We start from the raw sequence: 27,151 nt of genomic DNA on the forward strand, positions 1-27,151 counted from the left end.
TCTCCCTGCATTCCCTCCCCCCACGGTGCATTGTGGCGGCTGTAGTCTCCCTGCATTCCCTCCCCCCACGGTGCATTGTGGGGGCTGTAGTCTCCCTGCACTCCCCCCCGCATGGTGCATTGTGGGGGCTGTAGTCTCCCTGCATTTCCCCCCCCCGGTGCATTGTGGGGGCTGTAGTCTCCCTGCATTTCCCCCCCCGGTGCATTGTGGGGGCTGTAGTCTCCCTGCATTTCCCCCCCCACGGTGCATTGTGGGGGCTGTAGTCTCCCTGCATTTCCCCCCCCCCACGGTGCATTGTGGGGGCTGTAGTCTCCCTGCATTCCCCCCCCCACGGTGCATTGTGGGGGCTGTAGTCTTCTTGCGCACCCCTTTCGCGGTGCATTGTGGGGTGTTGTTTCCCCAGGGGGGCAGGCTGTACTCCGTCCCCCAGCGCGTGGCACGGTCCCTGCCGGGCTCCGCGTGACTCTGCAGCCCGGTCCGTGCGCTCGGAGCCCGCCGGGCCCTGCCCCCAGGCTGGACGGGGGCTGCGCAGCTGCTGGGGCGGGCCGGGCCTCGGGCGAGGAGCCCAGCGGAGCCCTTAGCAGCAGCCCAGGTACGGCGCGGAGGGATGGTCCAGGGGCTTCGCCCCGGGGGGGGGCAGCGTGAGGGCAGCGCCCCGCGCAGCGGCCAGAGCCCGGGGCACGCGGGGCAGCTGCGCGGGCGCCCGGGGGCCAGAGCAGCGAGGGACCGGGCCGGCTCTGTTTTACGCTGAGCAGTTGTTGAGCTCGGCGCTCACCCCGACACCCAGTGATCCCGGGCGGGCTCGCTCCCCCGCGCCTCGCGGCTGCATTTTCTGCACTCCTTTTGGGGCGGTGTAATGGCCCATTTACCTGGGTCGCTTTCAATAAAACACCGGCACGACAGTTCCCTCCGCAAACCAAATCCCTGGTCCGCCTGAATTCCAGAAGCGTCTGTTCCGCAACGTTGTCAGTGGGGGAAAGCGAGGATTTATAGGGGAACCTCTTTTGCATCTTTTGCCACGGTGGTTGCTTTTGGCAGCGGATACAAGGAGAAGAAATAGTAACTGACATGGATCGAGACTCCTCTGTCTTTAAAATGCGCCCCTCTGCAAAAATCAATCATCTGCTTCATTCCAGGATTTCCTTCCAGTGTTTGTTGTTGCTGTTGTTTAAAAAACCCAAACAAAATACCTCCCTTTTATTTTCCAAGATCCTTACCATTTCTCTTTTTGGTTTTGGACTCATTTTAGCCAGTCCCCACATGAGCCCTATGTTCCCTAGAATATTACTCTGCATTAATTTTAAGATTGCAAGTTTCTGACCATTGCCATTGTTTTATCCCCGTTTCCATTTCTACATTTCCCTCTTGGCAATCATTGGATTGTTTCCAGTATTTGCACTGGCACAGATGTCCATTTGATTCAATGAGGACAGTTCCTTAACTGTGCACCCACATTATGGAGCTCAGCCAAGCTCTGGGAGTGGGGTTTTACTTGGCACAAGCATTAATTTTGGGATTGTTACAATTTAGGTGGGGTCAATTTGCCAGAGCTCTTTATGGGTTCAGTCCTGCAATTACTTATGCACAAGAACAATGAGGAGTCCTTGTAGCACCTTAAAGACTAGGGGCTTGTCTATACTGTCAATTAACAGCGCTGCAACTTTCTCGCTCACCAAGTTGAAGCACTGTAAAGCGCCAGTGTAAACAGTGCCCCAGAGCTGGGAGCAGTGCACCTTGTTGAGGTGGTTTTTCTGAGAGCACTGGGAGAGCTGTCTCCCAGCGCTGCACCGTGACCACACAAGGCACGTTAAAGCGCTGCCAGCGTAGACTAGCCCTAACAAATGTATTTGGGCATAAGCTTTCATGGGCTAGAACCCACTTCATCAGATGCATGGAGTGGAAAATACAGTAAGCAGAATATATACACAGCACATGAAAAGATGGGAGTTGCCTTACCAAGGGAGGGTGGGGTCAGGGCTAATGAGGCCAATTCAATTAAGGTGGAAGTGGCCTATTCTCAACAGTTGACAAGAAGGAGTGAATATCAAGAGAGGGAAAATTATTTTTGTAGTGCTAACGAGGCCAGTGCAGTCAAGGTCCACATTGGCTATTTCCAGTAGTTGACAAGAAGGTGTGAGTATCAGCAGAGTGAAAATTACTTTTTGTAGTGACCCAGCCACTCCCAGTCTTTATTCAGGCCTAATTTGATGGTGTCCAGTTTGAAAATTAATTCCAGTTCTGCAGTTTCACGTTGGAGTTTGTTTTTGAAGTTTTTTTGTTGAAGAATGGCCACTTTTAAGTCTGTTATTGAGTGTCCAGGGAGATTGAAGTGTTCTCCTACTTGTTTTTGAATCAGGTTTCAGAGTAGCAGCCATGTTAGTCTGTATTCGCAAAAAGAAAAGGAGGACTTGTGGCACCTTAGAGACTAACAAATTTATTTGAGCATAAGCTTTCGTGAGCTACAGCTCACTTCATCGGATGCATTCAGTGGATGTTACCATTCTTAATGTCTGATGTTTCCATTTATTCTTTTGCATAGAGACTGTCTGGTTTGGCCAATGTACATGGCAGAGAGTGATTGCTAGCACATGATGGCATATATCACATTGGTAGATGTGCAAGTGAAGGAGCCCCTTCTTGTCAACTGTTGAGAATAGCCCATTTCCACCTTAATTGAATTGCCCTCGTTAGCACTGACCCCCCCCCCCCCTTGGTAAGGCAAGTCTCATCTTTTCATGTGCTGTGTATATATATACTGCTTACTGTATTTTCCACTCCATGCATCTAATGAAGTGTGTTTTAGCCCATGAAAGCTTATGCCCAAATAAATTTGTTAGTCTCTAAGGTGCCATAAGGACTCCTCATTGTTTTTGCTGATACAGACTAACACGCTCCCCCTCTGAAACCTGTCATTATGCACAAGAGTAACTTGACTCATTTGAGTGGTCCCAGTGCAGCCAATGGGAGGATTTGTGTGAGTGAAGTTATTCATGTGTGCGTATAGGATCGGGGCCTATATTCAGAGTACTCTGCTCTGCTTCATGTCTGCAGTTTACCAGAGTAAAACACTGAAGGAATTGAGTTGAATCATTTGAGTCATAGCAGATGTCTATAGAGAATGGAAATAAGGGCCTCTCATCGTGATTAAGGGGGGCCAAAATTCCTGTACACCTGTTTGATCAACCGTGGGCGGCTACCTGCAGTAACTTGTTCTCATCATATGCTGTGACAGCTATCCATTCAAATCCTGCCCAGACCCAGAGCTCTTGGGGGAGAGGGACAGCAGACTGACCCATTGCTCACGGGGGGGGGGGGGGGGAGGGGATCGGGGAGCACACTGACCCATTGCTCACCGGGCGGAGGGGGATCGGGGAGCACACTGACCCATTGCTCACCGGGGGGAGGGGGAGTGGAGAGTAGACTGACTCATTGCTTACAGGAGGGGGGAAGGGGAGCAGACTGACCCATTGCTCGCGGGGGCAGGAATGGTGAGCAGAGAGCAGACTGACCCATTGCTCACAGGTGGGAGGAGGAGTGGGGAGCAGACAGACCCATTGCTCACGGGCGGAGCAGGGAGCAGACAGACCCATTGCTCACAGGCGGAGCGGGGAGCAGGGAGTATAGAATCATAGAATATCAGGGTTGGAAGGGACCTCAGGAGGTATCTAGTCCAACCCCCTGCTCAAAGCAGGACCAATCCCCAACTAAATCATCCAAAAATTTTGTTTTCTTTTTGCCCCAGATCCCTAAATGGCCCCCTCAAGGATTGAACTCACAACTGTGGGTTTAGTAGGCCAATGCTCAATCCACTGAGCTGTCCCTCCCTGACTGACCCATTGCTCACAGGGGGGAGTGGAGCTTACCTGAGCTGCTGGGTTCTTTCTGTTTCCTTTTTCAGCCTCCTTCAGCAACCCTGATTGGCTGCTGTTCCTCTGGAGGAGGCGGGGCAGTGGAGAAGGCAGCCAGGCGGGGGTCGGGGGGTTCCCTGGGCTGGGCTGAAGACCTCAGGGGGTTGAGGTTCTTGTGTGTGGCAGCCAGGATGGGAATCCCGTCGGGGTGACATCCTCCTGGCTAGAGCGGGTGCCGCTGTCACCCTGGTGTAGCAATCCCATGTGGGAAGGGCAATGAACTGTGCTGGCATGAGCCACCGTTACCCTGGGGCTGTCCCAGTGAAACCGTGTCAGTGAGAGTCCCCTGTAACGGAATTAGCTATGCTGGCACCCAGTCTGCATGCAGAACTGCTGCAGCCCCTGGGTATTGACACTGGTTTCACTTAATCCAGCTGCTGCCACTCGCTGGTGTCGGCAAGGCCTGAGAAACCAAGGCCTGGTTGATGCTAAAAGGTTAGGTCCACATAGCCACGTCGGTCAGGGGTCTGAAACAGCCACCCCCCTGAGTGCCGTAGCCACGCTGACCTAGCCGTCCGTGTGGATGCAGTTCAGTCGATGGAAGAATGCTTCCATCGACCTGGTTGCTGTTGCTTGGGGAGGTGGAGTTCCTACAGTGATGGAGAAACCCCTTCCATTGCTATAGTCTGCACCAGCGCTACAGCGCTGTTACAGCCAGCAGCTTACGGACGGAGGGCACCACAGTTATGCCACTGTACTGCCTGTAGTGTAGACATAGCCTAAGAAACTTTGTTTCCATGCATGGTTGCTAGACTGTACAGCCAAGCATACCAGTCCTTTTCCCTCCCCCTCCCCCCCCCACATCTGCCCGCCCCTCACCCACCCAAAGGCAAGTACTCCAAAGTCAGGAACGGCAAAGTTCCGGTTTTCGTAGCACCTAGCTCTGCAATATCTGTATTAAGGCCTAGATGAAGGATTAGCAGACACCTTGCCAGTGTGCCATGTGCAAGAGTCCTGCTGCTGTGGGAACCTTCAGTCTGACTTGCTTTGTTTTTGTTCTCCTTGGCGCTAACTCTTGGGTGCTAACTAATTGTTTCCCGTGCACAGCCTGCACTGGGTTGCACCTTGGAAGTTCTTCAGGGACTGGGGATCAGGGGAAGGAATCCTTCCCTGCAGACTACTGGAGACTGGACCAGTATTTGCCAGAGGCAGAGAAAGGGAGAAATGGAGGGGCACCAGTGCCCAAGGCCCACATGATAGCAGGGAAATGATTACATGAGAGTTACCCAGTTGGTCCCAGCAAGTGACCTGCACCCACACACTGCAGAGGAAGGCACCTCCCCACCCTGCCGCCCCCAGGGCCACTGCCAAATCTGAGCTGGGCAAAAATTCCTTCCTAGCCCCACCTATGGCGATCAGTTAGACCTTGAGCATAGGAGCAAGAACCAGCCAGCCACACGCTCAAGAGAGAGAGAATGCTCAGGGCCACCTCAGAGCCCTGGCCCATCCTGTCCAGTGTCCCATCTCCAGCCATGGCCATCCCTGGTGCTGCAGAGGAAGGAGAGGGGAAAAGACAAATGGGATACATCGGGGTGGGGAAGGAATCCTGACCTCTGCAGGTGACCAGCTGAAGCACTGAAGCATGTGATTTTAGGAACATCAGATGTTAACTGGACGGGACCCCCGGGTTGCTGAGCCCTGCATCCTACCACCACACGCATCCCTGTCACACACTCACGCTCATATATTTGTCCGCCTCTCTCTCAGAACTAATTAAATTGCCCCCACAAATCCTGTTTGGAGGCTGTTCCAGAACTGCTGCGCTCCCATGGTTAGAAACCTCTTAATTTCCAGCCTGGATTTGTTCCTGGCCAGTTTATCCCGATCTGTTCTTATGCCCCATTGTCCATTAGCTTAAATGGCTTTTCACCCTTGCTGGCATCGCTCTTTGTTAACACAGCAGGGGATGACCCTGTCTGCTCTCAGCCTTTCTCAGTGGTTCTCAAACTGTGGGTGAGGACCCCAAAGTGGGTTGTGACTCTGTGTTAATGGGGTCATCAGGGTTGGCATTAGACTTACTGGGGCCAAAGCCAAAGCCCTCGGGCTTCAGCCCTGGGTGGCGGGGCTCAGGTTACAGGTCCCCTGCTGGGGCTGAATCTCTTGGACTTCGGCTTTAGCTCTCCACCCAGGGCAGCGGCACTCGGGCAGGCTCAGACTTCGGTCCCCCCTCTTGGGGTTGTGTAATAATTTTTCTTGTCAGAAGGGGGTCGCGATGCAATGAAGTTTGAGAACCCCTGTGCAAGGCTAAAGGAGCCAAGTTCCTCCAGTCTCCTGTCAGAAAGAAGGGCCAGATGGTATTGGTTGTGTCAACAGCTGTATAGCTAACAGTGCTTTCTTAAGTTTGAGTAGCAGCCGTGTTAGTCTGTATTTGCAAAAAGAAAAGGAGTACCTGTAGCACTTTAGAGACTAACAACTTTATTTGAGCATAAGCTTTCGTGAGCTACAGCTCACTTCATCAGATGCATTGACATAGCTCACGAAAGCTTATGCTCAAATAAATTTGTTAGTCTCTAAGGTGCCACAAGTAGTGCTTTCTTAGAACACAAGATGCTGGACACACTTAGTGAAAGAATAAATGCTGAATAAAAGTGTCCCAAGCCAAAGCCTCAGTGGGAGAGCCCTGAATGTGCCTGTAGGTTTCCGCTCGTACCTTGATTTGCTTTGTCAGCTCATCGCTAGAGGTTTTGGTCTTCAGCCGCTTACACAGCGTGCAGTTTTGCTTACACAAGTGGTGCCGTGGACTTTGGCCAGATTATCCATGTGTATCAGCATGTGCAGGACACGGGCCTTTAGACATAATCTGCAAATGTGATGACCTAAGAAATGCCAGCTGCCTCCCCTTGGCTTCCTTCTCTTTGTTCTTCAGGTTTCTGATATGAATGTTCCTGGCTGAGCCTGTGGTACAGCCAGGAAGCTGGCCACACTCCTCATTTGCATCTCAGCAAGCCTCCTGAATCCTAGAATCTCAGGGTTGGAAGGGACCTCAGGAGGTCATCTAGTCCAACCCCCTGCTCAAAGCAGGACCAATCCCCAATTTTTGCCCCCGATCCCTAAATGGCTCCCTCAAGGATTGAACTCACAACCCTGGATTTCGCAGGCCAATGCTCAAACCTCTGAGCTATCCTTCCCGCCGGTGCACAGACTTCTGCATAACTGTGAGCTTCCCACATTCGCTCCAACTACTCCAGTGATAGTCAGCCTGTTGTTGCTTGGGATATTCGCCCTTGTGAGCAGTGGCAGCAGAAAGGCCAGCGGTTGGTCTGGGGTCTGAGCATTACCCATCCCCCTTAGAGATGGTTTTCCAAGGACAGAGCTGTGGTGTGTGGGCTGGTGAGAGTGGGGAAGCTTGTGCTGTCACTGCCTGCACTGAAATGGCTGGTCTGCATCAGTTAACCCACCTATACATGTCTAATCCATTAAAGAGCAGGTTTCAGAGTAGCGGCCGTGTTAGTCTGTTTTTGCAAAAAAGAAAAGGAGGACTTGTGGCACCTTAGAGACTAACAAATTTATTAGAGCATAAGCTTTCGTGAGCTACAGCTGATGAAGTGAGCTGTAGCTCATGAAAGCTTATGCTCTAATAAATTTGTTAGTCTCTAAGGTGCCACAAGTACTCCATTAAAGAGCAGTGACTCGCCCTCTCTGTCTGGGGAGCTGGTTCTGCTGTGGGTCAGCTGGTAACGAAGGCTTTTCTGTGCCGCAAAGCTGCACCCTTGAACTGAAGATACAGCTTTAAACTAGTGCCAAAGGCTGTGCGGGTACCCTGAATTCAGTTAGCTTACGTCAGTTTGGAACAGGTTTAAGCTAAATTGAAATAAGCCTCCCTTGAACTGAAGGCAGAGTGTCCACTGAAAAACTGATTTACGTTATATGGGTGCTACTTCTGCCATTGTGACTGTTCTGAAAGAAGTAACCGTATGGTGGGAGATAGACAAACGCCAGCCCAGTGTCAGCACTGAGAGTCAATGAAAGATAGTCCTAAAAACAATGCATGAGATTTACAAAATACCACACAGCAGGAACGAAGCTATGTGGAGATATAGAGGGCAGCCACCCTGCTGTTATCTGAGTCACGCACAAGCCTGATCCGCTTACATCTAATAAATAATAGCAGCAGGTCTAAACCCAGGAAAAGGCCTTGAGATAACAGCAAAACATTCCTCCTACCCTGTAGCAGGACAGGCCAGCTTCTTAGCTGTGCACTTCACAGGCTGCCGCTCAGTGGGAAGGACGGTGGTTTTTCATTGTCATAGAATGTTTTTGCAGCTTTCTTGAGCTCACAGATGGCCAAGAATGGCCTTGCCCAAATGTCAGGGTTTGCCCCCAAGTGTTTGTGAGTGTGGGGGGGAGGGGGGCAGACAGAGGGAAGAAGTTCTCACCGCCCCATAAGGATGGTTATGCTGGGTCAGATCAATGGTCCATCTAGCCCAGTATCCTGTCTTCTGACAGTGGCCAATGCCAGGTGCTTCAGAGGGAATGAACAGAACAGGTCATCCTCAAGTGATCCATCCCCTGTCATCCACTCCCAGCTTCTGGCAAATAGGCTAGGGACACCCAGAGCATGGGGTTGCATCCCTGACCGTCTTGATTAATGGACAGTGACCTTATCTAGTTGTTTTTTGAACCCTGTTGTAGTTTTCACCTTCACAACATCCCCCGGTAACCAATTCCACAGGTTGACTGCGTTGTGTGAAGAAGTAATTTCTTTTGTTTGTTTTAAACCTGCTGCCCATTCATTTCATTGGTGACCCCTGGTTCCTGTGTTATGTCAAGGAGTAAATAACCCTCTTTATTCACTTCACACTACCCTTGATTTCATAGACCTCTCTCATCTCCCCCCTCGGTCGTCTCTTTTCTTAGCTGAAAGTCATAGTCTTTTTACTCTCTCCTCATATGGCAGCCGTTCCATCCCCCTCATAATTTTTGTTGTCCTTTTCTGAACCTTTTCCAATTCTACTGTATTTTTTTGAGATGGGGTGACCAGAACTGTCCACAGTATTCAAGGTGTGGGTGTACCATGGATTTATATGGAGACATTGATATTTTCTGTTTTCTAATCTATCCCTTTCCTAATGGTTCTTAACATTCTGTTAGGTTTTTTGACTGCTGCTGCACATTGAGCGGATGTTTTCAGAGAACAGCTAATTTAGACCCAATTGTATATGTACAGGTGGGATTATGTTTTCCAATGTACATTACTTTGCATTTATCAACACTGAATTTCATCTGCCACTTTGTTGCCTAGTCACCCAGTTTTGAGAGATTCCTTTGTAACTTTTTGCAGTCTGCTTTGGACTTAACTGTCCTGAGTAATTTTGTATTGTCTGCGAACTTTTCTACCTCACTGTTTACTCCTTTTTCCAGGTTATTTATGAATATGTTGAACAGCACCGGTCCCAGTAGAAACCCCTGAGGGACACCACTATCTACCACCTCTCTCTATTCTGAAATCTGACCATTTATTCCTACCCTTTGTTTCCTGCATTTTAACCAGCTACAGCTGTAGCTCATGAAAGCTTATGCTCAAATAAATTTGTTAGTCTCTAAGGTGCCACAAGTACTCCTTTTCTTTTTAGGGTTTACAGTGTGGTTCAATGGCTCTCAGCATCCTCACTATAAAAATTGTTCCAACATCCCTGCCCAATAGTTACTGTAGGTGCACAACTTCATATCTGCTGTATTCACTGGAAAAAAAGGGCCTATTACATTTACTCTAGAGTCAGTTGAATTCTTTTTTACTCTCTGTGGAATTAGCTATGTCATCGTGATGAGTGTGAGGCCACTAGTTTAACAGTCTATATTTAGAACCGGCCTAAAGAGAAAACAAACAAGTTTTAAAGAATAGGCCTATAAAGCTTAACAGTGGTGTCACTAGTAGGAAGTTATGGAAACGGCGCTCCTAACCTACAGACCAGTGGTGAGCTGGAGCCAGTTTGTGCAAACCGGTTGTTAAATTTAGAAGCAGTTTTAGAACCGATTGTTAAGGCTCCCTGAGCTCCCGGCTGGGGAGGCTCCCCCAGTCCCTACCCCGCCTTCCCCCCTCTTTTCAGAACCTCAGGGTGCCGCTCTGGATTGCTCCTGGGCAGCTCTGCAGCTCCTGCTGCATTGAGCAGCATGGTGGGGGTGGGGAGCTGCGAGCTCCAGCGGGCCGCGCGGCATCCAGACACGCTGCCCTGAGCAGCATGGTAAGGGGGCTGGGAGGAGGGGTTGGATAAGGAGCAGGGAGTGGTTGGAGGGGGCGGAGGTTCTGGGGGGGGCGGTCAGGGGACAGGGAACGGAGCAGGGTTGGGTAGGCAGTCGCTGCCCCAGAAAGTCCCAGCCAGGCTTGGGCTCGGCTGGGGCAGCCCCCCAGGTCAAGGGGGCCCCGACTCGCGGCGCTAGGGAGGGTGCCTGGTGAAGGGCTCAGTGTTATAGAAGGGGGCTGTTGGAGACAGGGCCGGCTCTAGGCACCAGCAAAACAAGCAGGTGCTTGGGGCGGCACATTTTTAGGGGCGGCATTCCGGCGCCGGCCATGCTGCCCCTCGAAATGTGCCCCGCCGCCCCAGCTCGCCTCTGCCTGCTCCCCTGAGCGCGCCGCCGCCACCGCTCTGCTTCTCCCCGCTCCCTCCCAGGCTTGCCGCGCGCCAAACAGCTGTTTCGCGCCGCAAGCCTGGGAGGGAGGGAGGAGAAGCTGAGCGGCGGCGCGCTCGGGGGAGGCGGCAATGGTGGAGCAGAGGTGAGCTGGGGCGGGGAGCGGTTCCTCTACCCCCCCACCTGTTACTTCCTGCGCTCCCCCACACCCTTGCTCACCTCTGCTCCGCCTGCTCCCCTGAACGTGCTGCCTCCCCCCTCGCTGCTCATGCGGGGGAAGCTGTAGGAAACAATGGGGGGGGAAGTGTGGCACGCCCGGGGGAGGAGGAGGCAGGGCTGGGGATTTGGGGAAGGGGTTGGGAAGGAGTGGAGCTGGGGTGGGGGGGGCATGAAAAAACAGGGGCTGCCAAAAAATTTTTTGTTTGGGGTGGCAAAAATCCTAGAGCCGGCCCTGGTTGGAGAAGGGGCTTGGTGCTAGAGGGAGGAGCATGGAGCAGCGCCATTGGGGAAGGGCTGTGGGGCCCTGCGTCCTGTCTCGGGGCAGGGGCCACGCTGCAGCTGGTACCTGCACTGCGTAGCCATCCGGGCAGCCGCTCTGGGGCCCCGCGGGCAGAGGCCGATCCGATGCCGCCTCGTTCAGCAGCTGCGGCCGAGCTCCATGCTGCTTCCTGCCCAGCCCAAGAAGCACGACTGGCTGCACTGGGCAGGGAGATCAGGCACCATGTGACTGGGCACCTCATAGGGCCGGGGAGCCAGGCCCCTGGCAACAGCAGCCGCCTCTGCCCCAGGAGCCGGGCAGAGCCGGCTGGTGCCATGGCTGGGGTCTGCCTTGGTCTCCCCCCAGTCTCTCCCGCTCCTGCGCTGTGGGGCTGTCTGGCCTCTGCCGCTCAGGGATGCTCACATCCCGCAGTGGGGAGTCAGGCAGTTGGCAGCCTTTGCCTGCAGGGAGTCGCCGCCCCGCATGCCGGGAGCGACCCCACTGATGCAAGGGCTGCAGGACTCCTGCGCCCCCAGCAGGCACCCGGGATGGAGAACGGGCCTGGGGGGGGGGCAGGACGGGGCAGGACAGAACCTGGGGGGAGGTGGGAGGGGGCAGGACAGAGGCACATCCCTTAAATCAGAACTTTTTATAGGGAACCAGTTGTTAAGATTTTGGCAGCTCATCACTGCTACAGACTATTTAATAGAGAATGGTAACCATCCCACAGCATTCTACGGTGGGGCTTTGATTCTCTGTTAAATTCAGTGGGACTGAGTCACTGCAACATTCCCATTTGCCTCCCCTGGAATTCAGCATCTTGGGGAGTAAAACTTTCCAGCTGAGAGAAACAAACCAATCTGCCTGGCTTTTCGGTGGAACAAGTGGGGATTTTCAAGTATTAGCTAAAGAGTGAGGGAAAGGAACAAACAAACCCCTGTAAACCAGACTTACTGAGAATTGCGATTTATTTTACTTAGTTCTTAAACATCCTCTGAGAACACCCATCTATTTGTGCTGCCCACGTCTTCGAAGGAAGTGTGTATCAGCTTTTTTGTTTTTGCGACTTTGCAGCTAGAAAAAACATATACCAGAGAGAAAGTTCAGGGTATTTGTTTGCAATTATTTTGCAAAGGAATTTGATTTGTTGCCAAACTCTGCTATATCCACAGAAATTCCAGCAGCACCGAGATCTATGGGTGGGAGATTCTCTCTGCAAGGAGACAGAGAGACTGGCTTGAAAGTGGCTCAGCCTGTCTGACGGCCACCTGGGAAAAGGTCGTTTCCCTCTGATGTACCAGAGAACGGCCACGGCAGAGCCATGTCTGTCGAGGATGATGGCTCTGTAATGCACCCCCCTGAGTCTGCAGTGGACCAGCGCTGGAAGTTCCTCGTCTTCTACCTCTGCTTTTACGGCTTCATGACCCAGATCAGACCTGGGGAGAGCTTCATCACCCCCTACTTGCTGGGAGCTGACAAGAACTTCACCATGGAAGAGGTAAGTTTGCGGAGTGTGTCTCTCTGCCTCCCCCACCATGCAGCTGCCATGCACCTGGCTCTGGAGAGCAGCAGTCTGCAACGTGTGCTCCTTTTCAGCATCTCTTTAAGGGCAAGTTAGGCTCCCGTAAACACTGCTCCTGGGGGGCTGCTACAGGGGCTCACTGAAGTGATTCTCTCTGGTGGATGGGAGAGCAGTAAGTGCTGAGATGAAGCAGTGAGGGGGAGGTGAGAACAGCTACGTGCTAGTGATGCAAATCTGTCTGTGAGGTGGGACAGCACCGGACTGGAGTGAGAGGTACATCCATCCGGGACAGGTGTGCTCTCTGTACCAGCAATTCAGAGCCCTCTCCCCTCTGGTAGGTCAGTGTCTGCCCCTTATATCTGTTTGTGCATGCGCAATTCCTTGTGTTTTTCACACAACCAGGCAATGCTCTTCTCAAGCAGCAAGAGCGCCCCAGCACATCTGCAGGGGTGGTGGGAGTTCTTCTCCGTCCCTGTGTGCTAGTCCCCTGCTGGGTTACAGGGTTTGCCTTTAGGTGGATTGCAACCTACTGCCCCTTTGCATGTGGTTCAAGAGCTCCGAAGGCCAATGGCACCTCAGGGTGAGGGGTCCATCTGGGAGGCTGTCAGTGAAAAGGGGACCCCTCTCCAGCGTTATCCAGCGGTGTGAGGGGACACAGCCTGTGCATACATATGCTACATTAGAGTTTGGAGACAGCACCGGTGCCACGTTCTTCACATGAGGCATTCTCAGCCCCTTCGTAAGAGCCGCTACCTCTGGGAGCTCGGTGTGTCTCGCTGAGCCGTGGAAAGGCCACAGGAGGTGCACTCTGTTCCTGTGCCCACAGACTAGCTCGCCCCAGGGCCACCCGCATGTTGGGGCTGAGTTAAACTAAGCTGGTTTTTAAATGTGAGAGCTGGGCCAAGGGTAGCCCAAGCTAAGACCCTGCTCCCTGTAAAATCCTCTGTGTTTAGGGGAGATGCCTGAGACCCCCGCGTCCTGATGGATCCTGTGTAAAGATCCTGCTTCCCCATGCTGTCCCGCTGCCCTCCCCATCCCTGAGTCCAGAGCTGTTAGTTCCTGCTGCATCTGTGCTGTGGCCGCCCAGCTCAGCCAGTGGAAATGAGAAACCCTTCAGACGGGCATGGTCAGAGATGGCAAAATGTAGCAAGGCATAGCCCTGAGTTACCCTGCCTCGCTGGCATGCAGGAGAGAGGAGACAGCTGCGCTGGGTTTCTAGGGGAGGTGTCTGAGTCGCTGTAGTTCTGAGAGGTCAGGCCGTGGGCCAGCTGAATACTGCCGTGATGGGGGGCAGTCTGAGGTGCACGTTTCACATATGGCTTGTCAGGGGAGGGAGAGGCTGTAACATCCTCTCTGTGATCAGCCAAAGGGCTCCTCGGCACTGCCCAGTGCTACCGCGAGGGATCAGCCCTGGGCCTTGTGCTCAGGGCTCCCGAGGCAGAGCCTGGTGGGAGTGACAGGGGAGCCCGGCAGAGAGGACACAGAGAAGGGTGGGTGGGGAGACAGCGATGGGCTGTGGTTCGGAAACACTGGCAATGTGGCACAGCTCCCCCATGCTGTGTTCTCATCTGAGTCTGGCAGGCCCAGAGAAGTCAGCTGGGAGCTGCGGGTACAGAGGAGGCTGCTGTCAGTAGCAGGGAAGAGTGGGTACTTTTCATCCCACTTTATCCCATTGGTTCTGCAGGGCCCACAGCTCCCCCACCTCCCACCCCGTGGGGATGGTCTGTGTGCCAGACCCTGCCGTGGATATGGGCACTCCCAGGCTGTGGGGGGAGCATACAGCATGCTTGGGGACGACATGGTTTCTGGCTGCCTTTCAATCCAGCTGGCCCAGGTGTCATCCCCCGGCGTGATTGCTCTGTGGGGTGTTGGGGGGTGCTAGCGCAAAGGAGACTCTGTGCCCACCCCCTGCTGCCACTGACCCACCCCTGCTGGCCCCTCCCAGAGAGTAATGGGCTCATGTGCTTCCATGGGCCTTGCATCTGAGGTTCTCCAAACTCCGTGACAAATGTGGGTGAGTGTTGTCCCTGCCCCTCTGTCCCTGCCCCTGCTGCTGTTGTAAACAGGTCCGGTTGGCTGGGGGAAGGCGAGGGAGGGGAAGGGGAATGGGCAGTGTGGGGGAGGGCAGGACCTTGAATCAGCGCAGGCTGTGAGTTCCCTTTCTGCACTGTGCCCCCAGCTGCCAAGGGGCCAGATGAAGCCCAGCGCCTCTGTGAATCCTGGCTGAATGCTGGGAACGGTGCCCCTCACACAGATAAGGAGAGTCCTTCTCTCACCCCTTTGTGGCACTAGAGACCCAACCCCTGCTGGCTGACGGGGCACATGCAGCCGAGCCGGGCAGCGCTGGTGAGCAGTGGTACCGCAGCGCCGGCTCCTGGAGGCGTTCTCGGCTTAGGACAGTGCAGTGTGTGCGCTCACCATGCAGCCTCCACGCTGGAGTCGTTACTCTCCGTACTCGCAGCCCGAATGGAATTACATGTCACAGCCCTGGAGGGGGAAATGCCAAAGAAAGCCACCTCAGGAGCATCGAACCTCAAAAAGGGGAACTGCACAGAAGTGAGGACGCTTGTGAAATGGAAATTGAAAACAACATGCCAGGATGAAATGCCAGCAAACGTCATGGAGACTATTTAAAAACACCATACTAGAGGATCACACTAAATCTATACCACAAATGAAAAAAACAAACCCGTATGAGGATAAAAAAAATGCCCCCATGGCTAAATAGCCAAGTAAAAGAGGCACTTAGAGGCCATAAGGCCTCTCTACAGCCTGTTTCTTCCCTCTCAGGTGCCTGGCTTTGCACTGGGGGATTCCAGGGTGAGGAGTTGCACAGAAGACCCTGGAAGAGATCCTGCAGCCAGTTGAAAAACAGGGAAAAGGATTTGCCCAAATCCAACAGTATTTTGCATTGCGCTGGGCTTGGAAATGTGTCGACAGACTCATTCCTGCGCTGGAAACATCATGCTTTTGAAGGAAATGTTTGTGAAATCGGAATTTTGGAAAAGTGGAGATTTTTAATATTGAACCTCCCCCATGTGACTAAACTGGAAAATCCAGATTGTCAGCACAACCCCCCAGTCATGGAAATCTAAACAACTCCCCCAACCCTTACAGTGTCCAAGTGTCCATTGTGGGGTTGAAGCTGGACAAATTTTTGGAAAAATAATTTAAAAAAACGATTTTGCAAAAGTATCTTCCTTTGTCCAAATGCCAGATTTGAACTGTTCTCTTTGGTTTGCAGCACCAACAGACCCATGTGATCATCTGGATGGTATAATTATCACACCATAAACGAACCCTGCCTGGCTTTCCTGGTGGCTTAGGTTTTAACCCAATTAATCGCCTTAACAAGTAGCAGTTTCTGCTACTCTGGAAAGCCTTGGCTGGAGTGCACCTGGCTAAGCGCACGCGATCTGGCATGGGGGTTACAGTGTGCCAAGGACTGGTGCAGAACACTGCGTGGACTAGATCATGTCACCCTTGTGCTCTGTGCTCAGGGCCTCCCTTCTGCCTCGCTTTCCAAGAGGTCAAATTTCAGAGCCATCAGCTGTGGCTTCCTGTGTGAGCAGTTTGGGTATGTGCTGTGGGAGGGGGAAAAACAAGGAGCTTATAAAGAAAGAAACGTGTTTACAAAGGGCTTTTAAAATGTGCCCGTTTTAGTTAACCTTTCTGTGCCCGATGCATGTGCAGAGCCTCGCCAGAGAGGGCACCAGCAGAGCTCCATGGAAGCAGGCCTGTCTGATTGATGCACTGGTGCTAGGGCTGGCGAACGCTGCCCTGCCAGTCAGTGTGTTTGCCTTAGCTCTCGGGGATTATACTAACAGTATTGGGGGTAGGTGTAATGCCTGTGATTACATCAGATGAGATAATCTACTGGTCTCGGCTGCCTGAAAATCAATGGATGCACCTTTAATTTGGGTAGTGTCTTCTGTATGAGCCAGAGCCCGAAGTGCTTCACAGAATCCCCTCTTGGTAGCGCGAGGGGCAGGACGACGGATGGGAGGCAAGGGGTCTGTACTGTGGCCTTGTGGGCCAAGCACGGGATTGCTGCTCTCCCTGACTCGCTTCCCGTCCTGGGCAGGGCCGCTCAGAGGGCAGGGAGAGGCTCGTCTGGGGACTCTGCACAGTTATCAGGCCATGGCTGCTCAGCAATCCCAGCCGGCTGGGGAGATTCAGAAGTGTGGAGAAGCAGGGCAGGGGCATCCGGTCTTTCTGAGGACAGGGAGTCTCCTTCCCTGCTGCCTGCACCTTCCTGCTGGTGGCAGTGGGGAGGGGAGATGATCTCTGGGCACTCTCATTGGTAACGCTGTCCAGCAACACTCTCCACTCTGGTGACTAGAGGGCTGTGTCCTCTTGTGCCTGCACTGACTTGCTGGGACGGTGGCTGCTGGTGCCCCTGTGAGGTGTCCAAAGTGGTTTTCTGACGACTGCAGAGCTTTGTGGGGCTGCAGTCATAGAATCATAGAATCGCTGGCCTGGAAGGGACCTTGAGAAGTCATCTAATCCAGTCCCCTGCACTCATGGCAGGGCTAAGTTTTATCAGACTGTCGCTGTCAGGTGTTTGTCTAACCTGCTCTTAATCTCCAGTGATGGGGATTCCACAACCTCCCTAGGCAATTTATTCCAGTGCTTAATCACCCTGACAGGAATTTTTTCCTAACATCCAATCTAAACCTCCCTTGCTGCAATTTAACCCCATTGCTTCCTGTTCTGTCCTCAGAGGTTAAGAAGAACAATTCTTCTCCCTCCTCCTTGTAACAACCATGTAAGTACTTGAAAACTGTTATCATGTCCCTCCTCAATCTTCTCTTTTCCAGACTAAACAAACACAGTTTTTTCAATCTTCCTTCCTAAGTCATGTTTTCTGGATCTTTAATCATTTTTGTTGCTCTTCTCTGGACTTTCTCCAATTTGTCCACATCTTTCCTGAAATGTGGCGCCCAGAACTGGACACAATACTCCAGTTGAGACCTCATCAGCGCAGAGTACAGCAGAAGAATTACTTCTCGTGTCTTGCTTACAAAAATCCTGCTAATACATCCCAGAATGATGTTCACTTTTTTGGCAACATTGTTACACTGTTGACTCATATTTCGGTTGTGATTCACTATGACTCCCAGATCCCTTTCCGCAGTACTCCTTCCTAGGCAGTGATTTCCCATTTTGTATGTGTGAAACTGATTGTTCCTTCCTAAGTGGAGTACTTTGCATTTGTCCTTACTGAATTTCAGCCTATTTTCTTCAGACCATTTCTCCAGTTTGTTCAGATCATTTTGAATTTTAATCCTATCCTCCAAAGCACTTGTAACCCATCCCAGCTTGATATCATCTGCAAACTTTGTAAGTGTACTCTCTATGCCATTATCTAAATCATTGATGAAGATATTGAACAGAACTGGACCCAGAATCGATCCCTGCAGGACCCCACTTGTTGTGCCCTTCCAGCATGACTGTGAGTCACCGATAACTACGCTCTGGGAACGGTTTTCCAGCCAGTTATGCACCCACCTTATAGTAGCTCCATCTAGGTTGCATTTCCCTAGTTTGTTTATGAGAAGGTCATGCAAGACAGTATCAAAAGCTTTACTAAAGTCAAGATATACCATGTCTACCGCTTCCCCCCATCCACAAGGCTTTTGCCACTGGTAGTAAGGTTCTTCTCTGTGGAGTATCCCAGCACACAGCCTCTGTGGGCTCTCAAACACCCAACCCTCTTCTGCAGTGAGAGGCAGTGTGGAGCTGGACACGTGCAGCTGGGAATGCAGTGGCTGTGTAAGAACAAATAGCAGCAGCTTGGCTGGAGAGCGCCCGTGGCTGGGATCTTCACTGTCTTCTGGTAAAGTCACACTCACTTCTGATGTTCTCTGCCCCACACTGACTGCTCAGTTACTGGCCTAGGCAGGCAGCTTGGGAATGGCTGGATGAGCACGCTAGCCAGAGCCCCTTCTGTTCTTTATTGTGTGAGAGCAGCGCCTGGGCCCTGAGGGAGAACAAGCCGCATTGTGCCAGGACCTGTACATGCATGCAGGGAGGGGTAGGATCTGTTTTATGGGGGGGCACTGAGATACAGAGAGATTAAGGGCAGATTTTCCAAAGGTCACTCCCAGTGCACACATCTATGTTACTGTGGAGTTTGGGCCCGGGCTGGAAGCTGTGAGGGTCCTCTGCTAACATGGGCACTGGCAGAGCTGGTGAGGGCCCATTCCAGGCCCTTTTGCTGAGTCCGTGCTAGTTAGGGGAAGCCTTTGCCTTTCTCTCTAAGCTCCGGAGTTGAAGCTTGCCTGCTTCTGCCCTGGGTCCTGGCTCTGCTGCGCTCCGCCTCTTTGCTGGTGATTACTCAGAAGCCAAAGCACCCCTTGTGGCATTGTGTGGGGAGATCAGGCAGAGAGAGGCCACTGCGTCTGAATGCAAACCCGAACTAACAAGCCACGTGGCCTTCCCCTGGAATCCGCCGCCACCGCTACAAAGATGAGGGGAGACAAAGGGGTGGCTGAAGTGTGTGCTTGGAGTGTGTGTGTGCAGCTACTAGAGATCTTCACGAGCCAGGAAGCCTCAGCCCTGAGAGCAGAATGTGCACCTGGCCTGTGCTTCCCCTCTGTACGGGGGTGCTTCCGCCTCCCTGGACTGCCTCTGCAGGCTGCCCTGCTCTCCCTCTCCCTCTCCCAGCTGTGGCCCCATCTCTCCAGCGCTGGGGAAAGCAGGGAGCAGGCCACCCAGCTCTCCCCTGCCCTCTAGGAGAGGAGGAGACTTTACACTGCTTAAAATACCAGTGGCAACTCTTCATGTTCCCCTGGGCAAGCTTCAGAGCTTAGCCCCGTGTCCTGGGCTGTCAGCCCAGCGCTGAGCTCCCTGAGGGCGGAGAGCTCCCTGCTCACGCGCACACACCAGTGCCAGCAGCAGAAGCTCTGCCCACGCAGGCCCGGCAGAGTAGGGGGCCTGGCGGAAACGTTCTGCCTCAAGATTGCCCCCTTCTCCCATGGCTGTGAGTCCTTCCCCCTCTATCGCACCGGTCCAAGCCTCCCCCATCGACAGTGCTGTGTGTTCGCTGTCGGCTGTGCCTGTACACACTGGGCTCTGGCCTGGCAGGCCTTGCCCTGTGGCCATCTCTGACCCTGCGGAGGAGCTGGGACGCAATGGGGGGGTGCCAGGCATTCCCGTGCCGTGGAGCTCTCTGCACCGCCGGCAGGAACACGGGCTTTGCATGAGAGAGGACTTTGGCTCCGTGCTAGCGTGTCTGTGGGGGGCCAGGCTGGGAGCCCCGCGCTGATGATTTTCATGCAAAGGAATGCTGAGTTCCAGGCAAAGGCATCTGCTCAGTGCTGGGCCCAGCACAAGGTAGGCTGTCGAGTTCACTGAGATAAGGGACCCAGGATTTTATTAAGCGGCTCGGCCTCAATAATGAGGCTGCTGCGAACGGCCTGCTGCTGTGTGTAGGGCCCAAACTGTTACCGTGATTCTAAGACCCCAAAGCTCTTGGTAACTTACTCTTGGCGAGGCGGTGCAGGAAATAACTCCATGGAGACACGGCCGTCCGACTGCTAGGTGGCTGGCACAAACGGCACAAACAGCACAGTGCAAGAGCGCTTTCACTTTATTTAGTCTCAATCACTTCCACACATCCACAACCGGTTAGTAAAACACCCCCAAAATCAATAATTACTGAAGTCTGGAGCTGGCTTTGAGTGGTGCAAGGACAGCTGGCCAATTGGCCAGTCTTCCTGCCTGCGGTTGGGGACCCTACGGTGTGCCCACGAAGTGCTCCCGGTACATCCACCGGCCCCATACTTTCTCTCCTTGTTTGTTTGGCTTAGTGTAACAACAACATGTCAATAAAAAAATTTGTTAAACAGTTTCAAAGTTTAAACAAAAGGTTTCCTCAAACCATTAGTTAATGTGTTTTTGCAGAGTCCGCATGTCTTAAGGGCCCTGAGAAACGCATCCCAAAGGGCAGATACAGATAATTTTCCTGTTTTTCTAAATCACATGCATCAGCAATTTCACCAGAGCTCTTACTGCGAAGGACAGTGGGTCACCCCCCTCCTTGGCTGCTTGCTCAGCTATGCTAAGGCTGTTGCAGAGGCCTGCTAAGATCTACTGATTTAGCTGTTTTTGGCAATAAGGGTGTTAACTGATATTCCAGTTATTGGTAGTGGTCCTGGCATGTTGGTAGTCTGTCAAGATCTCCCTGTACAAAAGGACACGGTTTTGCATGTGTTACCCTTTTTCCCACTGTCTCCAGCAGAACCTCTGAGAGTCAGTGTTTGCTCCTGGCTTTCACAGACAGGCTGTGCTGGAATTAACCTGCTGCTCCCCTGCACATTGCGTGGTGCGGGCTGGTTGTCTCAATTTGAAAGGCATCCCACTGTACTCAGTGCATAACCTGATCAGTAGAGGCGTGTTACTGGGTGCAAGGTCATCCAGAAGTGCAGCCTAAGCCCTTCCCCAGTTCCCCACTCGTGCCCTGCATCATGTACTTCTATCAACTGAAAGAGGCTTGTGAACATGCCTGCCTGGGGGGAAGGCTTCAGATTCAGGCTGACCACAGGCCCTCCCGCCCACTTCTACCTGAACTGGGGAGTGTTTGGTGGGGAGCAGGGCCTGAATCATCCCCCCTTTGGATGTGCCCTGGTGTAGGTAGTGGAGATGCTTCTGTGGCAAAGTGCAGTGTGAGCTGGCTATGGGACAATGGGTTCCTGTGACACTCTGTACCTTGGGGGAGGGCCCTGTAACCCCCACATTTCTCATTTATATATAATGGTGATCTTGCATATGAAGCATGCCGTGTAAGACATCAGGGGAAAGGTTATGAGTTGCTGAAAGTCACTGTTCTATCTAAATATGTACATCATTAGTGCATATGAAGTTATGAGATTGTGTGGTATGGTTATCAGTAAAATGTGCGGTAAGTTGCGGAATCGGCCAGATATTATCTCCCAAGAGACAACAGCAAGGAAAGTAACCAACGTCCGGGCAGGTGACAAATAACCATCAACAACCATTGTTCAGCATGGGAGCTACAGTTCAGTGACTCACCAGCATAAGACCACACCAGGGGAATTGCTCAACCTTGCCTGGGGACTCAGCAATGCCCCCAGACGTGCCTGGACTTGTATTCTCCAAGCACATGGACTAAGGGTATAAAACAAAACATAGGGGACCCATGCTTGGCCCTTTCTTCTCCCTGCACTTATGCTGCAAGCAACAAGGACACCGAGAAGACTGAAGACTCCAACAGAAGACACGGGCCCAGGTTTCAAGGGTGAAACCAGTGTACTATGAACTGCAATATCCAGTGGAGTGAGAAAAGCTGCTTAATTTAGATGTTGCCCAGTCTAATAGGGTTGAGAGTTTAGACTGCGTTCTTATATTTTCTTTTCTTTAGGTAAGCACTCTGACTTTTTGCCTATCACTTATACTCATTTAAAATCTATCTTTTATCGTTAATAAACTTGTTTTACTCTTTATCTTTACCAGTGAGTTTGCCTGCAGTGGCTGGTAAATCTGCTCAGGTTTGCGAAGGCTGGTGTGTATCCACTCTCCATTGATGAAGTAGTGAACCAATTAATAAACTTGCAATGCACGCCAGTATATTCCTGAGGTACAAGGCTGGGAGATGGGGCGATTTGGCTGGTACCTTTCTCTGTGTGATCCATGAGTGGCTGTGGGAGCATTCATGCAATCTATACTCCTGGGGGAATTCTGCACCACTGTGAATGCCCAGAATTTATGTCCCCTGCAGCCTTTCTAATGGGGAAGCAAAGGGAAGCCACAAGAGTGGTCATGCGACCCTTCCCAGCAGTATATTTCAGGTGCCCAGAGCAGCCAGCAAAGAGATAAATCACTGTGGGCAGGAGGCGGGAAGACCTGGCTTCTCAGCGGGGAAGCCTGAGCCGGGCTCAGCTGTTTGGCCTGGCTGGGGCTGGGGAGGATGGGACTTCCTTTTCTCCTGCACAGCATCCAGGGCCAGGTCAGACCCACCCCCAGATTTCTCCCTGGCTGCAGGAGCAGGAAGCTCTGCAAACTCCGCCCCCCGCTTCCTGCAGCTATCCTCAGCTGCAGGGGGAGGGATTCCTGTACAGGGATCTGCTCCACCATCCACCCAACCCTTGTGCATCCAGACCCACTCATACCCAGACCCTTCTGCTGAGCCCCCCCCCATGAGCCCCACTCCCCCTGCACCTGGATCCCCACTCCAAGCCCCACTCGCCCAGCATCTGGACCCCCCCTTTAAGCCCCCAAAACCCAGACCCACTGCTGAGCTCTATCCCCCACACACCCAGACCCACTCCCCGCTGAGCCCCAACCACCTTCACCTGGGCCCTCCTGCAGAGTCGCATTACCGTTGCACGCAGAACCCCCCAAGAAGCCCCTGTGCATCTAGATTCCCCCTGCACCCAGATCCTCGCCTGGCAGAGTTCTTGGCTGCTATGCCGGAAGCCCTGGCGGGGTGATGAGGAATTTGGGGTGTTTCTGACTCCGACAGTTTGCTGAAGTGCCCAGCCTTCAGGGCTCCAGAGCAGACCAGCTTCCAAAGCTCAGCTTGTGCAGTCCTGTTGCTAGAGCAGTGGTGCCCAAACTTTTCCTCTCGCATCCCCCCGACCTGTAACAGAGTTTGTCTGTGCCCCCACCCCGGGCCCGGAGTGGAGTCCTGGTGGCCGGGAGCTTAAAGCAGGGGCCCGTGGCCGAGGCTGAGGGCCAGGAGCAGAGCTGGGAGTACTGCCCTGGCTGGGGTTTGGGGCCGGGGTGGGGTCAGGGCAAAGCTGGGGCTCCCTCCCTGCCCCTTTGTGGGGACTGTCCTGGGCCCTGCCATGCCCCCCTGGATGTTCCTCGGCGCCCCCACAGAGTTTGGGGACCACTGAGCTAGAGCACTGCAGTGCAGAGGTGTGGCGTGGGGGGGGGAGGCTAAAACGAGGTGCCAGGATCCGTATTCAGACGTCTGTGGTCAGCCTGGTCCCAGCCCCCCAGTCAGAAGGTGGAGCCACCGCCAGCCTGCCCCACGCCCTAACATACCTTGCTCTGCAGCCTTCGTGTGGCGACATGTGAGCGTTGGGGCTCAGAGCATGCCCGTTTCCTGCTCTCACTGGTTTGTGTTGCCTTGCAGGTGACCAACGAGATAACTCCCGTCCTGTCGTACTCCTACATGGCCGTCCTGGTGCCCATCTTCCTGCTGACAGATTACCTGTGCTACAAGCCGGTGCTGGTGCTGCAGAGCCTGAGCCACATCTCCATCTGGCTGCTGCTGCTCTTCGGCACCGGTATCTTGGCCATGCAGTTCATGGAGTTCTTCTATGGCATCACCATGGCGGCCCGCGTAGCCTACTCCTCCTACATCTTCTCCCTGGTCACCCCCTCGCACTACCAGCGCATGGCCAGCTACTCCCGCGCCGCTGTGCTGATGGGGGTCTTCACCAGCTCGGTGCTGGGACAGCTCTGCGTCACCGTGGGCAGGGTGCCCTTCATGACACTCAACTATGTCTCGCTAGGGTTCATGCTCTTTGGGCTCGTCCTGACGCTCTTCCTGGAGCAGCCCAAGCGAAGCCTCTTCTTCAACCGGAGCGATGGCCCCTCGCCTTCGGAGCTGGACAGGATGCACCCCGTCGGGGGCAAGCCAGTGCCCCCTGCACCCTCCCGCTGGCGCAGCTCGGCCCTCTTCCGTATGCTGAGGGAGCTCGGCACTATCGCCAAGCTGCCCCAGCTGCGGCTCTGGTCCCTCTGGTGGATCTTCAACTCTGCCGGCTACTATCTCATGCTCTATTATGTGCAGCTCCTGTGGAATGAGATTTACCCTACCACGGACAACAGCAAGGTCTACAACGGCGGGGTGGATGCTGCCTCAACGCTGCTCGGTACACGGCCCTGTCTGCCTCCGGGGGTCCCCCTTGCTCCCCTGCACTGCATGGTGTCCACAGGGGTCTCCGGGGGCTCTTGTAGCACTACCCGGCAGGGGAACAGAGGGAGGGGCTCTTGGAGGCCAAGGGGATTACGAGGCATGAGCCCCACTTGGCATGTTCTGAGCCAGGCACTCATTCCCCAGGAATGCACCGCATGTGACCTTGCTGGGCTTTTCTGAAACAAAAGCTGCTCGGCACAGGGGATTAGCTCCCAGCTGGACGTGAGTTGCTGCTCACAGCGTGCCTCCCTCGCAATGCGTGTCCCAGCCCAGCGCGTTTCTGCGCCAGGCAGGCTCCTGCTGGAATGGGAGCGGGCGGGGTCTAGGAGTCCCTGTCTGGCAAAGGTTTTCTCTGCAGCACAAAGCATTCGATGACTTAGCGGATGAGATGCCAACCCCTGTGTGGATGCTCTGATTTGGGTTTAAGAGCCATTTAAACTTGTCTCTAATTGACGTAAACTAGACCCCAAATTGGTTTAACCCCAAATCAGCATCCACGCAAGGGGTTTAACTAAACCAGTTTGCTGTCTGTCTGGTTGTTACATGGGTGCAGCTTGCCCATGTAGCCACGGGCTGAGTGCAGGAGCCTGGCAGAGCATCTGCCCCCAGACTGGAGAGCTTCGCCTCCGTTTTCATGAGCACTGAACTCACGATTTAATCTGGCAGCACGGAGGCTCTCTGAGCTGTTGCACTCAGCTGAAGCATGCATGGCGTAGCAGCCTGTAGTGAGCGGGGCAGGGGGCATGCCCCGAGTCAGTCCCACAGCTCCAGCTGTAGCCAGAGCTTGGGGGCTGTACCGCGTTGGTTCTGGAGGGTGCCGTGGTAAAGCTGGGCCTGTCCATGCAGCAGCAGGTTGGGAAAGCACTTAGCCAGGGGGCATCCCTAGCCACTGAACCTCCTCCCAGGGACTCTCTGAGTTAAAACTCCTGGGTTTGCAACAGCTCACACCTGTTAACCTCATGGCACTTGGGCCATGCTCCTCATAGGACCCATTTGGACTCAGCAGGGGGCTGAGGTGGCTGTGTGCTGCTCCCGAGGGGCGCCCCGGGTTGTGAGATGCCTCACCACCACCTGCCCTGAGCAGGAAGCCGTCTTGTCTGTGGCTCAGAAGTGACCAGGTAAGCTGTTCCCGAAGAGACAGTGTGCGCACAGCTTGAGTGGCACAGCTCAGGGTCAGGCCTTCAGAACAACTCAGCACGGAGAGCTAGTCAGAGTGACAACAAACAGAAGTTTATTTACCAAGGTTAAAATTTAAGAGCACCAGTAATAAGAACACCAGGTGACATGTAAAACAAAGGGGATAACGCTTCTTAGAATCTAAACTGAACTCTGCCAGCTAAACTCCTTGTCTACAGCACCTTCTCCCCCCGAACAGTTGCCCCACAGCACAAGCCCACATGGCTCACTAGTGTCCTCCGTGAAGGATGAGCCAGGGGTCTGAGCCCCTTCTGAAATGCAGCCCCTCATAAGGCTCTTCTCCTCCATTGCTTGTCCTCAGGTGAGCTCCCCCTTGCTTTCCCATCAGCCTGCTTTTCCTGTTAACTTCACATGCCAGTGGGGCTTGCTTCGTCGCTGTCCATCAGGGAGAGGGGACTAGCCAGGCATGTGTCGGGCACGAGCCCAGGTTGTCCACATGGCCTTGGGACAAATTTTAAAACATGATTTCAGTACATCTGCACACTTCCTTTGCTAGTGTCAGTACGTGCATTTCACTGTGGCATTAGCCAGCAGTGTGTCAGCACTTGAGTCCTCACAGGACACTCTTTGGATCAGTCATAGGAGCGCAGTGTGTTGGGTGCAGTGAGTTTGTCAGGCCTGGAGGAGTTGCTGGCAGAGAAGTGAGTCCTTTGCCTTTTGGCATTGAGAGCTGGTTGAAGGGAGGTGACAGAGCGGTGATGGCTGCGTGGCAGGCCGCAAACGCCTTAGCATGCCCCCCCAGACTCCACGCAGCACCGCGCTCCCAACCGTACTGGTGCCTGCCAAGAGAGTGTGTCCCACGGGAAAGGTAGAGCCAGGGCTGTGCCAGATGTGGCAGGGCTGGGAGGGCAGTGCCATGGCAGAGTGACTGTGAATGCCTTGGGCCTGCTGCTCATTCTGTGGGGCAGACGGGCAGGTGAGCGCTGTGCTTACAGGGGCCCAGCTGCATGCGTGCTGCCAGCTGTGTGGCCCTGGGTTACATCCTGTCACTGTGGCGCCAGATGCAACCAGGCAGGCTCCTGCCCTGGGCACGGGCCCACCCTGCGGGCAGGCTGCAGTCACTGACGCCTTGTCTCCCCAGGAGCCATCACCGCCTTCGCTGCGGGCTACATGAAGATCCGCTGGGCGCTGTGGTCGGAGCTGGTGATTGGCGGCGTGACGGCCTTCCAGGCGGGGCTGCTTTTGCTGATGAGCACCACCAGCAACATCTGGCTCTGCTACGGGGCCTACATCCTGTTCAGGGGTTCCTACCAGTTCCTGGTCCCCATAGCCATGTGAGTTGGGGGGGGGGTCTCACTCTGCTGGGTCCCCCACTAGTAACATGGACACAGGTGTATAGTCCTGGCTGCAGCTGGACACTGGGTCTGCCACCACCCCGGCAAGCGCACTGGGTATCAGAGTGCAAAGAATGGGGGCTGCGGTGAGGGGCTGGCGGCTGGGCTCCCTTTCCAGCAGAGGGACAGGACCAGTGCAGCCGGGGCTTTCCGGTGGGGCCCCTCAGCCCACATCCAGAGAGGCCTGCTGACCCTCGCTCTCCATGTTGGCGCAGTGCCTAGTGGGGCTGGGTGGCACGGGGGTTCGTGTGA

At 53.8% G+C, this 27,151-nt stretch overlaps 1 protein-coding gene across 1 annotated transcript in view; it reads left to right on the forward strand.

The window, feature by feature from the left end:
* Nucleotides 1-384: 384 nt before the first annotated feature.
* Nucleotides 385-27,151, forward strand: part of SLC19A1 (solute carrier family 19 member 1) — a 31,256-nt gene continuing 4,489 nt past the window's right edge. The window contains exons 1-4 of the mRNA XM_038422302.2: nt 385-592; nt 12,126-12,451; nt 23,580-24,324; nt 26,647-26,839. Coding sequence (XP_038278230.1) covers nt 12,275-12,451; nt 23,580-24,324; nt 26,647-26,839 — 1,115 coding nt within the window. The 5' untranslated portion in view covers nt 385-592; nt 12,126-12,274. The remainder of the gene's footprint in view (nt 593-12,125; nt 12,452-23,579; nt 24,325-26,646; nt 26,840-27,151) is intronic.

This window comes from Dermochelys coriacea, chromosome 11 (genome assembly GCF_009764565.3).
Source record: "Dermochelys coriacea isolate rDerCor1 chromosome 11, rDerCor1.pri.v4, whole genome shotgun sequence".
Lineage (NCBI taxonomy): Eukaryota > Metazoa > Chordata > Testudines > Dermochelyidae > Dermochelys > Dermochelys coriacea.